At 40.8% G+C, this 13676-nt stretch overlaps 1 protein-coding gene across 2 annotated transcripts in view; it reads left to right on the top strand.

The window, feature by feature from the left end:
- Nucleotides 1–13676, top strand: part of PHF21B (PHD finger protein 21B) — a 169550-nt gene that overhangs the window by 128020 nt on the left and 27854 nt on the right. For both annotated transcript variants that reach the window (XM_086466169.1, XM_086466178.1), the window contains one exon: nt 11632–11982. In XM_086466169.1, the coding sequence (XP_086322295.1) occupies nt 11632–11982 (351 nt within the window). The remainder of the gene's footprint in view (nt 1–11631; nt 11983–13676) is intronic.

The raw sequence follows: 13676 nt of genomic DNA on the forward strand, positions 1-13676 counted from the left end.
GGAGCTTACTTGTCTCTGAGTTGCCCTCCAGAAGTGGCTTCACTCCTAGCCAGACAGATTGCGCTTCTGTGTCAGGTGCGTGTAGATAAGTGGGATTAATCCACGTCAGTGTCTGCATTCTCGACAGAGCACCACTTGCTACCTGACATTTCTCCTTTTGGCCAGTCTCATCATTTCTTTGGGATTTCAGACTCCCATTAGATTTAGATGTAGGCATGAGAGGCATCAACATTGCCAGGCTGACTGGAAAGAAACAAGAGACTCCTCCATTTAGGGGCCCCTCATCACATCTAAAGGAATTTTATGTTTTTCATGCCTTCAGTCTCCTCATCTAGACAGCCTCTTTTGATTTACCTCATGAAGTCAAGCAAAAAGTACCACACAAGTAAACTGAGGCACTTAACAATACTTATGTGAAATAATACATACAGCTTTCTCATTTATACAGATACTTGTCATTTGTTTTGTTCATTTGAATGGGTTTATGATATGACCCCCTGGGAGCTCTTCCATATGGGGAATCGAGTTTCAAAATCTGCACATTCACAAATGGCAGCAAAATCCCATCACTTAATGCAGAACTGCTATTAAATGGTGAGCAAACAAACATTAATTACAAGTTCATTGCACAATACAAAGACGATTTCTTTAGGCATTCATTATTTGCCAAAACAAGCCTCTTTGGCAGACCTTTTCTCCCTTTCCTTTCCTTTCCTTTCCTTTCCTTTCCTTTCCTTTCCTTTCCTTTCCTTTCCTTTCCTTTCCTTTCCTTTCCTTTCCTTTCCTTTCCTTTCCTTTCCTTTCCTTTCCTTTCCTTTCCCTTTCCCTTTCCCTTTCCCTTTCCCTTTCCCTTTCCCTTTCCCTTTCCCTTTCCCTTTCCCTTTCCCTTTCCCTTTCCCTTTCCCTTTCCCTTTCCCTTTCCCTTTCCCTTTCCCTTTCCCTTTCCCTTTCCCTTTCCCTTTCCCTTTCCCTTTCCCTTTCCCTTTCCCTTTCCCTTTCCCTTTCCCTTTCCCTTTCCTTTCCCTTTCCTTTCCCTTTCCTTTCCCTTTCCTTTCCCTTTCCTCTCTTCCCTCTTCCCTCTTCCCTTTTCCCTCTTCTCTCTTTTTTACAGAATATGAAGTTATTTTTGCTTTCATCAAATAAAAAAAAGTTTCTGCTGTGAGCTGTGATGTTTGGGAAGTTAATTCCAGATAGTCTTTCTCTTCTTACTTTGGCCTTTGAGGTTTCCAGCTGGGTGAGACGTTTTGAAACTGCAGACTCTCCACTGCACTCTGAGAACCAAATCCTGGAGGTCTTCTACTCAAACACATGGCTGATGCACTCTCTTACTACTGAGCTGTTCCTCTGCTTTATGACACCCATCAACTGTAAGGAGGGGGTGGCCTTGTGTCAGGTTTGGGCTCCAATTTCTAGCTGCAGTGCAGACAGTCTGTATGTTTTGAACTCGTTTACATAAAAATTTAAGTCACTGTAGCCACCTGAAGGCATGTGGGAAATCTTATTTTCTGTTCTTTGAATGGAAGATTTTAAATGAGACAGTGAAGATGTTAAAATAACCCTCCCATTTTGTTGTCAGTAGTTTGGGCCCAATCTACTTCTTCTTTGAATTGATGGAGAGACTGTGATGATTTGAATAGCAGTTAAATCAGATTATAGTGCTATTTCCCTGACCTATTTTTCCAGTCCTGGCTGAAGACAGGGCTTGGAATGGCTTTGCTCATGAGACTGCTGATTGGAGTAGAGCAGTCATGTAGCAGATGCCTGTGGTGGAGCTACCACCTAGGTTACTAGTGAAAAGAAACAGGTCCGCACAACCACTTTAGATGATACGTGCATGTTTTTCAATCAACTCTATCCAATTCTGCTCTCAAGTGCTGCTTATCTTCTGTAGTGATTTTAATACACATAATTCAGTAGGGTCTGAATTTGGTCACTGGGCTGCGGGCTACTTTGGGACAGGGGCTGTTTTTTTACCATCTGCTTGTTCATCACTGGGTGCCCAGCCAGAGAGTGGTTTCTAGATGTTCCCAAAATGTAAACGCAAGTTCTCATTTTTAGTTTCTTGTCCTAGTTCTCATGAGTGCAGTTCCACTGTTAGGTGCTGCTTTTCTTCACATGTGTACCAAAATCAACCACTACTCCTGGCTTCCCTGGTGATAGGACTTCTGGAAGATTTCTTGAAAGGAAAACAACTCATATAGACAGAACCCGTGTTGTGTGATGTCACTGTGTACCGTAGAAGAAATGTGTTAACAGATTGGTCTCTGGCAAAGCCTCTCCCTGTTTGCATCGTAAGTCTAAAGAAAAAAAAAACACATTATTTTTAAGTGTAATGTGCTTACACTGTGCATAGCCATTAGAAAGTGGAAAATATTACTAAAAGCAAGTCAGCCTTTTGTGAAACTAGAAAAGCAGCTGGGAGATATACATATGTGTGTAAAAAGTTACACAGAATTATGCAATGGAGAGATGAGAGCGCTTTATTGTTTGTTTTAGTAAGGAATAATTGAATTGTGTAAAGTTGTTATTACAGTATCAGAGAAGAAAAGGACTATAATCCCCTAAGGGATGTCATGCACCTTTCTGGTATATAACCCTGAGCGCTTCCAGGGGGGTGTGTTGGAATGCGACTGGACGGGAAGACAGATAATCTAATTCAAGGTAACTTAATCAGCGTGGTATATAACCAAGCTAAGGGTTTTGCAACAGTATTTAATATTCATTGACTGTATGCATGTGGAAAACCGAAACAAAATTGCTTTTTCAAAGAAAGGTTTGCAGAGGCCTGACTGAAAATGTAGTCCTCAATAAATATAGTTGTTAATCTCTTTTATTCTATATAAGCTTTTATACTGTGCTTGTCACTGTATTTGAAGCACCTTCTGGTAATGTGTTAAGCACAAAGATTAACATCTGTTGTAAGCTATTTCTTCTCTCCTCCTTTCCCTTTGGGAAGAAGTGCGTGCAGCTGAGACTTCTGGTCAGGGTTCCTTTTTATCAGTTTGCTTATTTTTAATAGGCATGCTACTATTAATTGCATGGCACTATGTATTTCTGTCAGAGGAGAATAACGTAGAAAATGTTTATTGCATAAGTGATGAGGTTTGTGCCCTTAATTCATAGAGAAGAAGGTTGAGACGCCTGCCTATATGAGCATCAGCCTTGTTATAGAGACTCTCTGCGCTAGAAACATGTGGCCACCTTGGCCTTTCATACTAAGTCTTTACAAGGAGAGCTTTGAAGATTGGGATGAAAACACAGTACCTCATTGAAAAGTCTGTGGGAATCTCAGTTACGCACTAGTAGATAGGTTTGATAGGTAGCCTGTGTTGCTGAGAGAGGCATGGGCTTGTTGGAGCATCTGGAGTGCTCCATGCTATATATTTTACACTGCTATGGTGCAGCCAGGGCAGAGGAAGGTATGACTAAGGTGATGCAATAAGAACTGTTCCTTGTGGATGGTGGTATGCCAGAGGTTGGCACTGATGAAAAATCCAGTCTTCTGCAGTATGGGCAAAGATGAATGCGTATGGTGTATCAAGGGGGATTACGTGCAGATGCAAATTTCCTGAAGTACCACCCTCTGTTACTTCTGCCTTTCTGAGTTTCAGTGTCAGTTGTTTATTCTTAATAACTGATCTAGGGTGGTAGGGAAGCAGAACTGGCTGTTACTGATGCATAAGCCCTTCAGATCCAATCAGTGTCGTGAACATTTTGAAAAGGACCTCCATGGAAGTCAGATCGCTGTGAGAGATAGGAGCCTAAAATATCCACACAACCCCAAGGAAAGATTCAAGCCATTTTAACACCTCTTATGGTACCTTTTTCCCGGGTGAAAACTCTGATGTTTCTCCATGTCAAATGCTGCTTTGTAGAGTATCAGGAAGATGAGAAGAAATGTCTCCTCTCTCCACTGGTGCCATTTGCATCCATGCAAATGATGTGGCTTCAGATCCGTGTCTGTCTTGGATCTGGACTGAACTGTGTCTCTGAGCCTCTGTGCCAGTTGTGCAAACTTGCAGTAGGTTGGTCTCTGACTGAAAGATAGGCAGATAGGAAGGTTTTCTCCTTCTGCAGTACCTCAAGAGGCTCGGAGGAATTCACTGCATTACTTCCTGTCCCTAAAACTTTCATTTTCTTCTCCTGATGTCTGAGCTTTTTGTGTGCTTCCATCTTGCTCAGGCTGTCAGCAGACAGAAACGATTTTGGTCATTGTTTTTACTATTATTTTGTCTTTCAAGTTTTTTGATTTTGACTAGTAAATGAGTTGAGGCAGGTTAAATAATTATTGTTGTCTAGAAGCAGGAAAAGGTCTTAAAGTGATGCACAGTACAAAGGAATGACATTCATGGTCTTTAAAGTGACACCAGCATTTGAGTCCAGTGAATGCCCAGATGCATGGATTAGTCCAGAGCTCAACTATGAAAGTATATGGGTAGGAGGAAAGCAGACAGATGTTCACTCGTTTGTGCCTAAAGGCTTCATGGACACTTTATATTTAAATTGAAGTAAGTTAATCATAGATGAGTATCTGTGAGAGAAGCAAGCTGACTTGTAATGCTGAAAAGAGTAGAAATGGAAGTAAGTTATTGACTGGTGTGTATAATCACAGACTAGCTTTTATATTTCTGTTGTAATCCTAAACAATAAGGATTAAATTCTTTCCTCAGAGGCACATAGATAACTGCATATTCAAGGACAGAGTCATTGTGCAGAAGGTAAAAAGAAGAAATCCTTGTCAACTTCAACCCTTACTTGTTATTTTTTGGAATAATATTGATTTTAATTTGCTGGTTTAATGGTAGTTTTCCCCTTTGCAAATGGAAAAGAGCCACTTAATGAATCACTAACTCAATAGCAGCAATGCCAAACCAGAAAATACAGGCAGTAGAGCTGAGGAGAAAATGTACATTTCATTAGAAAAAGTCATTCAAGTTCCTGTGAAAAATACAGTTTTGTGTTCAAAACACTGATAACATTTTTAATAAAGAACTCCCACCTGACTGCCTTATGCCAACATCCACAAAAAGTGGAGCTGGCGGATTCCCATACAAACACCCCTCTCAGCAAAACTTCCATTTCTGTAGTGTCAAGCAAAACTGAAGGAGAAGAAAACCAAAATGAAATAGCTTTATCTTCTTAAAAATTGCACAAGGGTTATATTATCTATGTGTCACCTTTACACTAAAGTTGGCTATCCATGACTAGCAAATTGAAATACCAAAGCACAATAGGTATACAGTCCAGTGGAAAATGTCTGATATAGTGCACGTGATTTGAATATGTGTGAAAATACCACAGAGTGATTTTTGGGTGGCATGGCATGTAAAGTGAGGAGGGACTGCAGTGTGTTTCGAGGTGCTAGTTGCAGTTCTGGCCTTGCTGAAGTCTGTTCGAATTTGCTGTTGGTTTCAGTCAGATTAAGATTTCTTCCCTGGTCCTCACTGTCCAGAGCAGCAGGATTGGAAATGTGGGCTGGAGAAGTTGCATGGGTTTTGCCCTGCATTTCGTATTACTCTTCTGTGGCTTCCCAGGCTAATATTCCAGGTAGATGCTAAGGAGAGGCTTACGTTGTATGTAAACACAGGATTCAGTGAACTGGGGCATTTTGCCAGGGGTTTCCTCATGATACACTGAAGAGCAACTGCCTTTTTCATAGAATCGTAGAATCATTTTGGTTGGAAAAGGCCTTTAAGAGCATCAGGTCCAACCATTATCCTAACACTACCAAGCCCGCCACTAAACCATGTCCCTAAGCACCACATCTATACGTCTTTTGAAAACCTGCGAGGACAGTGACCCCACTACCTCCCCGGGCAGCCTGTCCCAAAGTCTACCACTCTTTCCGTAAAGGAATTGTTCCTAATAGCCAATTGAAATCTCCCCTGGCGCAGCATGAGGCCATTCCCGCTTCTCCTGTCACTAGTTACTTGGGAGAAGAGACCAACACCGGCCTCACTACAACTTCCTTTTAGGGAGCTGTAGGGGGCAATCAGGTCTCCTCTCAGCCTCCTCTTCTCTAGGCTAAACAACCCCAGTTCGCCCAGGCGCTCCTCATAAGACCTGTTTTCCAGACCCCTCACCAGCTTCGTCGCCCTACTCTGGACCCGCTCCAGGACCTCAACATCTTTCCTATACTGTGGCGCCCAAAACTGGACACAGGTCTCAAGGTGGGGTCTCACCAGTGCTGAGTACAGGGGCACAATCACTTCCCTACTCCTCTTGCTCACACTGCTTCTGAGGGGAAGGAAGAAAGTGTATGTGGATCCATAGTCATGTGTGGTTTTAAATCTTTCCCCTGTGGCAAGAAAATAAACTCTATTTATTTTGACTGTGGTCTTAAACCAGGCTGAAGATAACAGGAACTTATAAGGAAAGGAACCAAAAATCAGCCAAGCTGCAAACACTTGTATTCAGGTCAGTTGGGCAACCTGGGGTTTAGGGTGTGTCATTGCTGTAAAGTTACACAGAACATTTTATTTTGCATAATTTTTATTGATTAAAAAAAGAAGAGGGAGAGAATCAGTCCTCAGCTGGCATAAATAGACACAGCTTTACTGAAGTCAGTGTGCATCTGTTCATTCTGGTGAAGGATGTAATTACCCCATATTGCACTCATTTTATCAGCCATTGCTAATGTTTTCTGTGTGATCCTCTAAAGCTTTTCAAGAATGAAAGCTCTGTCTGCTGCTCCCAGCACTTTGCCTCTGTGACATATGAATTGTGCCAAATCCATTTTGAGTTTTTGTTTTTAAGCTCTGAGTACAAGGGTGAAGTGAAAATAAAGTGTGAATAATGGTCTTTCTCTCAAAGGCAATGTGATATTGCGTTGAGCTGAAAAATTTACTCTCATACAGATCGGCCCTGCCAGTATGAAGGGCTGATTGATGCTGAGCACGATCCAGCTGATATCTGATATTGGGGAGGGGGAGGGCCCTTCAGCTGCTGACAAAGCTATAACAAGATCCAGGGACTGGAAGCTGAAGTTAGGCAAATTCGACATCACAATAAAATGCCAGTCATGAGCATAATAAAATATTATAGCAGTTTATTTGGGCTTGTGATGAATTCATCGTTAAGAAGTCTTCAGTTTCTGGGAGAAATTCTATAGCCAGTCTGTGAGCTGGAGGATCATGGTGATCCCTTTTGGTTTTGTAATCGGAGCGCTCTTGTTAACTTCCCTTCTTCGCTAGGCTGTAAGGAGAACACATTTACCAGAATTGCCCTTAACAATTCCCATAGCACCTGCAGATCAGCACAGAGATAACTGTTCTAATTAAATCCTGTCCTTTAGGACTACATAGGGTTGTGCACAGACATAGAAGGAATTGTGTGCTTTCCTTCCCTTCTCCTCCTTTTCCCCCATACTTGTTTGGATTGGATCTTGAGGACTTATTTTGTAAGAGTTTTTCTGTTTTATACTCTTTTTCTTTACTACAGCATGCGAGTGGCTCACCTGATGGGATGTAGCACAGGAAATAGATTGCTAGTGATCACAGTTGCCTTTGTCAATGGTGACACACATCAAGCTCTCCCACCTCCACTGCTCAGCAGTTCGTTCACCTCGGCGGTATTCAACAATTTGTGCTCTTGAGAGCAGGAATGATGTTTCAGTGTAATGGAAGCCTTTGGGCTTCATATAGAGACATCTGGATGGAGCTTAATGACATGGGATATGCAAGAAGCCATATTAGTCACAGGAGCTGGTTCCCTCCTGATCTGAAACTCTTTAAAATATATGAAATTAGAGGTTGCTGAACAAAAGAGTACTCTGCACGTCTCACAGGATTGGGCTCCCTGTTATTTCCATGTCTGAAAAGCAGACAGCCCCCACCTAGTGAATTCTCACATCTGGGGGTATCTTCTTGAACAGTGTGCTCACCTGCAGGCTATTCGAGAAATACCAGGGGTGTCTGAATATTGCCACCTAAAAATCAAATGTTTCTGTCATTGCGGATATTGAGGAAACTCAAGAACACCACTGGTTTGTGAAATCATTATATTCAAGGAGAAGCTTTCTCTTCTCCTGCGTTTAGAGCCCTGGTAGTATCACATTCTGTTTTGACAGCTGTCAGAAGTTAAATGAAAGATATTTGGGGAGAAGAAGGTTGAGCTACAGGAGAATCGTTATTTGCAGCGCTCGCCAACAGTTACAGTTTTCACGTGGTAACATACATGCTGTCTGTTATTCTTTTGCTTCTCCTTTGCTAAACTTTTGCACCTTTTATTTCTGTGACTCTTGCAATGGGGGCCGGTGCCATCCAACCTGTGCTACTTTCAGTAGAAAATGTCTTCTTGATACCTGGCATGTGAAATGCAGTCAGTGCCCTGCCCTAGTTTTTCTCCAGTTCTTCAGTGACTGTCAACTTCCAAACTTCTGCTAGTGCCACTGTCCTCCTTTCATCTCCCAAATTTAAGCTACAGTTTTGCTGTGAGGAAAAGGAATTTATGCTAGTTCTTTCCTTCATTTTTTTTCTTCCCAGCTGACACCATTTCTTCATACAGATTACTGTAGCAGTTTGGTCTTAATGTGAAACTCTGCTAAAGGTCTTTCATTTAGCAGTTTATTAAGTGCTTATGCTTAGTGTTTATATTCAAGAGGGCAATATTCATAGGTATTAGAGCACAAGGGGCTTCTATGCTTGCTTTCTGGTTTGGGTTCATGCCTGTGAGCTGTAGAAATAAACATTATTTTCACTTTAACTTATTTTACTTTTAACTCAGGAGCACCTGAAACTTTTTCTGTAGTCAACCCTTTTTATTATTCTATACTTGCAAATAAATGTGCTCTCACAATGTCAGCTGAACTTGCCAGGGAATTTGCAGAGGCTGATTATGAAGACCGCTATACCTCCTTTGTGTCACACGGTGGCAGAAAACGCCTGGCATATGTTCTTGTGCTGTACCGATTTGGTAAATCGTATCAGATATTTCAGTATGCAGCGCTTTATAGAGAATATGTTACTTTGGAAAATTAGGTCTGTTTAATTGTCTGTGCAGGAAGAGCTTGTTTTATAGCAAAGTAATATGCATTCATCCACAACTGACAGAATGTGTATTAAGGGTGTGTGTAGGATTCATTGAGGTATTACATCTAACACTCAATATATATATGTAATAGTGTAGAAAAGATAATTATGTAACTGGAATATATGTAGGCATTTAGTTTTAATTAGGCTTTTGATTAAATATAAAAGTGCAATTAAGAGTGACAGATACAGTAGATCCTGGTAGACTACATGACAGTTTTTGGCTAGAAAAACTCCTGAGTTGATTTTTTGTCAGACTTGATTTTTTCTAAAGATCTCAGTGACTGTTCTATTGAATCTTTGATCTGAGCTACACCTTATTCTCTCTCTCTCTCTTTCTCTGTGTGTGTATATATATATATATATATATATATGTGCTTATCTGTGTGTTTACAGTATTTCTGTTGGTAACAGATGTTATATTAATTTAAAAGAAAATTATTTTGTTTTAAGGAGAGGTGGTAAAATTTAGATGTTAGCCAAACAGCTAAGAAATAAATTTGGATTTTTTTAACCATGGTAATACATTTTAACTGTATTTTGCCAAGCTTCTCAGACTTTCTTTTCTGAATAATGATACTATTTCTGTGAATGTGTCTCTGAGAACATAAGCATGAGCAATTTGTTGAAGGCTTACATATGAGAGACTTATATAAGTTAGGAAGGAAAGGATGTTATTAGGGAAATATAAAAGTAGATATTACAAGACCTACTTGTATAACTGACTCTGATACAGACATGAACACGTTGCTGTAAGTATCGTGCCTCCTATTGCATTGAGCTGTTGTTCATGTTAGAAGCCTTAGTTTTGCAGAGTGCCTGGGCCAAGATAGGCTTAAACCAATCCTCTGTGCACTGCTTTTGAAAATAGGACCAATAACTAATTATAGCTATGAAGCTAATTATAGACTCCTCTCTTAAAAAACTTGGCCAGGGTATTTGGTATCTTAACTAAATATTTAAGAATAATCATTACATAAAGTGATTGAATAGATGAAAAAGAGTAAAAACCCTTTCAGTTACTGTCACTGTATCTTATATATGGTTAATAACAGTTTAGCATAGCTTTGCATCATTTCACGGTGGGCCTATGAGGCCTTCCAGCGTTACCCCAAAGTTGTGAGCTGAACACGGCAGCTTCCTGGCTTTGTCACGAGTCTGCTGCAGGACCTCGGGCAAACCCTTCTCTTTGCTCTTCTTTGGCTCTCTTTCCATCTCCCTTGGTTACTGACAGTTGAGACACTCCCGAGCAGGACTGTGCCTCTAATACACATTTGCGCTGGTCGTAGGTGTTAGGATCCTATCGGCAATCGAGGGCCGAGTTATCAAAACACAAAGAGCTCACGACACTTGTGTTGCTGCGCTTAATATTCAGTGTGGGGACAAATGGGTACGGCTCCTCCTTGATGCAATAGAGGATGAGGTCAGCCTTGAGAGATGATTTTTCTGCACATCAGTAAATCCCGGTGTTTTCATTAAATTGCTTACTTAGGCTCAAGATAGAAGTCAGCATCATTGGAAGGGCTCCTGTAGACTACAGTGCAGTGACACAGGCAGCTGTTTCCCGTGTCTGTCTGTTACAACTTGTCATTTTGTTTCACAGTATGGAAGGTGCGAGAAGTGACAGGACTAAATAAGCACAGAGGGAACCGACTGTTTTATCTGGCCGTGTTAACGAATAAGCTGGGAGTGAAGTTAACTTCATGTGAAGCAGTTTAAATTATTTATTTTCAATCCTGGAACTGTACTTAACGTGTTGTTAAGGCAGAGCTGTGTTGACAGGGTGACGTTAATTACGCCACTGGAAACACATCACATTAGCTGAAAACAATTGTTTGCAGCTATCATTCATGGCTCTGGGTAAAGCTGCAGCCTTTGCAAATCTTGGCAAACCATTTCCCTCTCCATCCATGGAAATTCCCTCTGCATCCAACTGCAGCTGCAAACTAGCTTTTCACTTACAGCGACAAAATACGAAGTTCAATGGTTGTGCGCTTCTTTTCTTTCCCTCTCTTTTTTTTTTTTTTTTTTTTTTTTTTTTTTGTTGAGCTGATTATGTGATTGATCTCCTCTCCTTTAGACATGGCGTATCTTAAAAATGTGAGGATCTTCATTCACTGATCCACAAGTATAAATGCATACACTTACTGTTCCTGTAAGTGCTTTCCCACAACTCCCTTAATGATTTGGTTCCTATTCCTTAGTTCATAGCAAGAATGTTGTGTCCTTCAGCACAGGAAATCATTGTGTCTGGGGTTTCCATTCTTTCCAAAGGCTTTGACTTAAACATTCTACAGAGAACTGGATATGACCTGAATAGCATTTGTATGGCTAATAAAAGTGAGGAATTACTTTTTTCTCCCTTCTTGTTCAGCATTGCAATGAGTTAAGGATTCCAAAATGACCCAACTAAGGAGCGCTGGGAATATATCTACAAGTAAATGAATGGATGGCTACTTCGAGTTGCCACATTATGTTTTTCTAGATGCTTCTGTTCCATGGTTAATGCAATTAGAGATTCTACTGGGAGAGTGCATGTATGCAGTGTTTGTTCATTACAGTGTGAGGCTGTGCCTACTAATATCTAACTCTCTATTTGTAGGTTAGGCCAAAGACTCTGATTCCAGACAGCCTCCCTATCTCCCCGTGCAGAGACCAACCTTCCAAGCAGCCTCCTACCTTCCAGAAGGCAACTGTAGTCAGCATCAAAAACCCCAGCCCTGCCCTCCCAACTGCCAACAATACCGTCAGCCATGTACAGACGCCTAACAGCCAGTCACAAAGTGTCACCGAGTCTACAGCTATTTCGTCACCTCTGAGCAGTGCAGGTGTGGCGTACGCCATCATTTCCACCTCCCCCAACAATGCAACTCCTATCAGCACCAGCGCGACTGTCTCTGTGGTCAATGATAGCATTAAAGTGCAACCACTCCTCATTAGTGCTGACAGCAAGGTAAGTTCTGCCTTTCACGGCATTATTTTTTTGGTTATCAAACACAGGAATTACATTGCAGATGTAAGCAGACTGTTCCCCTGGGAGTGCACAGCCCTCTGCAGAGTGGTGTCAGTGGTTTCTTTTGAAGAAAATAATCAGAAAGCAATGGGAAAATTCTTAAGGGGACACCTGGACACTAGTAGACATTTATCTGTGTACAAGCATATTCTTTAGTGTGAACAAAATGCATCATTATGTAGCTTGACATTAATGGGACCATATGATCTTCCATTTCCTTAAACCAATCCTCACTAATAATATCGCTGAATTCTGTGCAGGCTCAAATATCCTGTGGGCTCCCTCTTCAATTATACAGCGATACTAGTTTTATCGAGTAACCCCAGGGGAGTATATCAAGTAATCAGGCATTCCCTTCTACATTTTCAGGGAAAGACCAAATGGAATGAGAGCTCAGGGTTTCAAAACTGATCAGCAGATGAATCAGTAGGAAAAAAAATCAAGCTATGAATTACTTGTTTCCTCTTTGTACTGCTTTTCAGCTTTGAAATGCAAGAACTTCACCACTCTTCTACCAGAAACAGATTCAATAAAGGCTGCCAATGTACTCAGCAGACATTAACTGTAAGTTTGCTACTGGGATCCTGCAGCAGCACAGGTTTTCATACAGTGCTAAAAAAGAATACAGGATGTAGGGTGGCTTTTGAGGTAAACAAAAGCAGGCATCTCTTCCCCACTTCTGTAGCAAAATTTATTTTTCTCGTACTTAAACTGTCTGCTGTTTAAGAAAACCATCCCTTTTTATGCTCTTGAATCTTCTAGAGTGACTGAGTTGAGATAAAGTATCTAACAATTAAACAACATTGATTGAAAGTTAGCAATGAAATAGATGGAAAAGGCCCAGCGTTCGAATCCAACAACCTTCATCAAGAAGGTGAGCTCAGGAAGGTCTTCCATAGTCCTTCGTGAAGCTTTGATTATGGGTATAAAGTCACATGTGTGGTTCTGTGGTCAGAAATTGTCTGTCATTCCTTTTAATTTCTGAGATAATGTTATCTGTACTGTGTAAATCTTCATGCGGTAATTCAAATACAAGCAGCTGTATATACTAACATACATGCATGTATAAGAGAACTGTGTAGTAGTTCCTATAGGTTCCAAACCAGAATTCATTTTAATTTAAAACACATAGTTTATATTGTTTATGCAAAACTGGACATCATCTGCTTATAACACATAAATGCTGAGGACTGAACTCTGATCTCGGTTACATGAGTAGTACTGAGGAGTGTCTTCCATCCCATCCGCAGGTACTTGCTCTGAAATAACACTGGCATGACTGAGATCAGACTGTGGTTTTGAATGTGTAGTAATTCTGTCTTTTCTACCTGTATGCAGAATAAAATCACAGGAAAGACCTTAAAATCACTAACAACATGAGTGCTAAAGCTAAGCTGCTGAGTCAGCTTCAGAAGTCCTCTAAATAGAAAGTGTCCTAATTTTCAGAGGCACTGATCAAGTGACTCCCTTAGGTTGCAGTAGGTTTATAATGCACCAATAAAAATTAATTTTTAGAAACTTAAGTATGGATTTAGAAGCCTAATGTAGGTATCCAGTTTTTTATATTTTTGGCTTGTGACTTGCATTTGTTGTCTGTAGGGGTATCAAGTAACCCTTCAAAGAAGAATCAGAGG

The sequence above is a fragment of the Leptosomus discolor genome, chromosome 1 (genome assembly GCF_034619465.1).
Source record: "Leptosomus discolor isolate bLepDis1 chromosome 1, bLepDis1.hap2, whole genome shotgun sequence".
Lineage (NCBI taxonomy): Eukaryota > Metazoa > Chordata > Aves > Leptosomiformes > Leptosomidae > Leptosomus > Leptosomus discolor.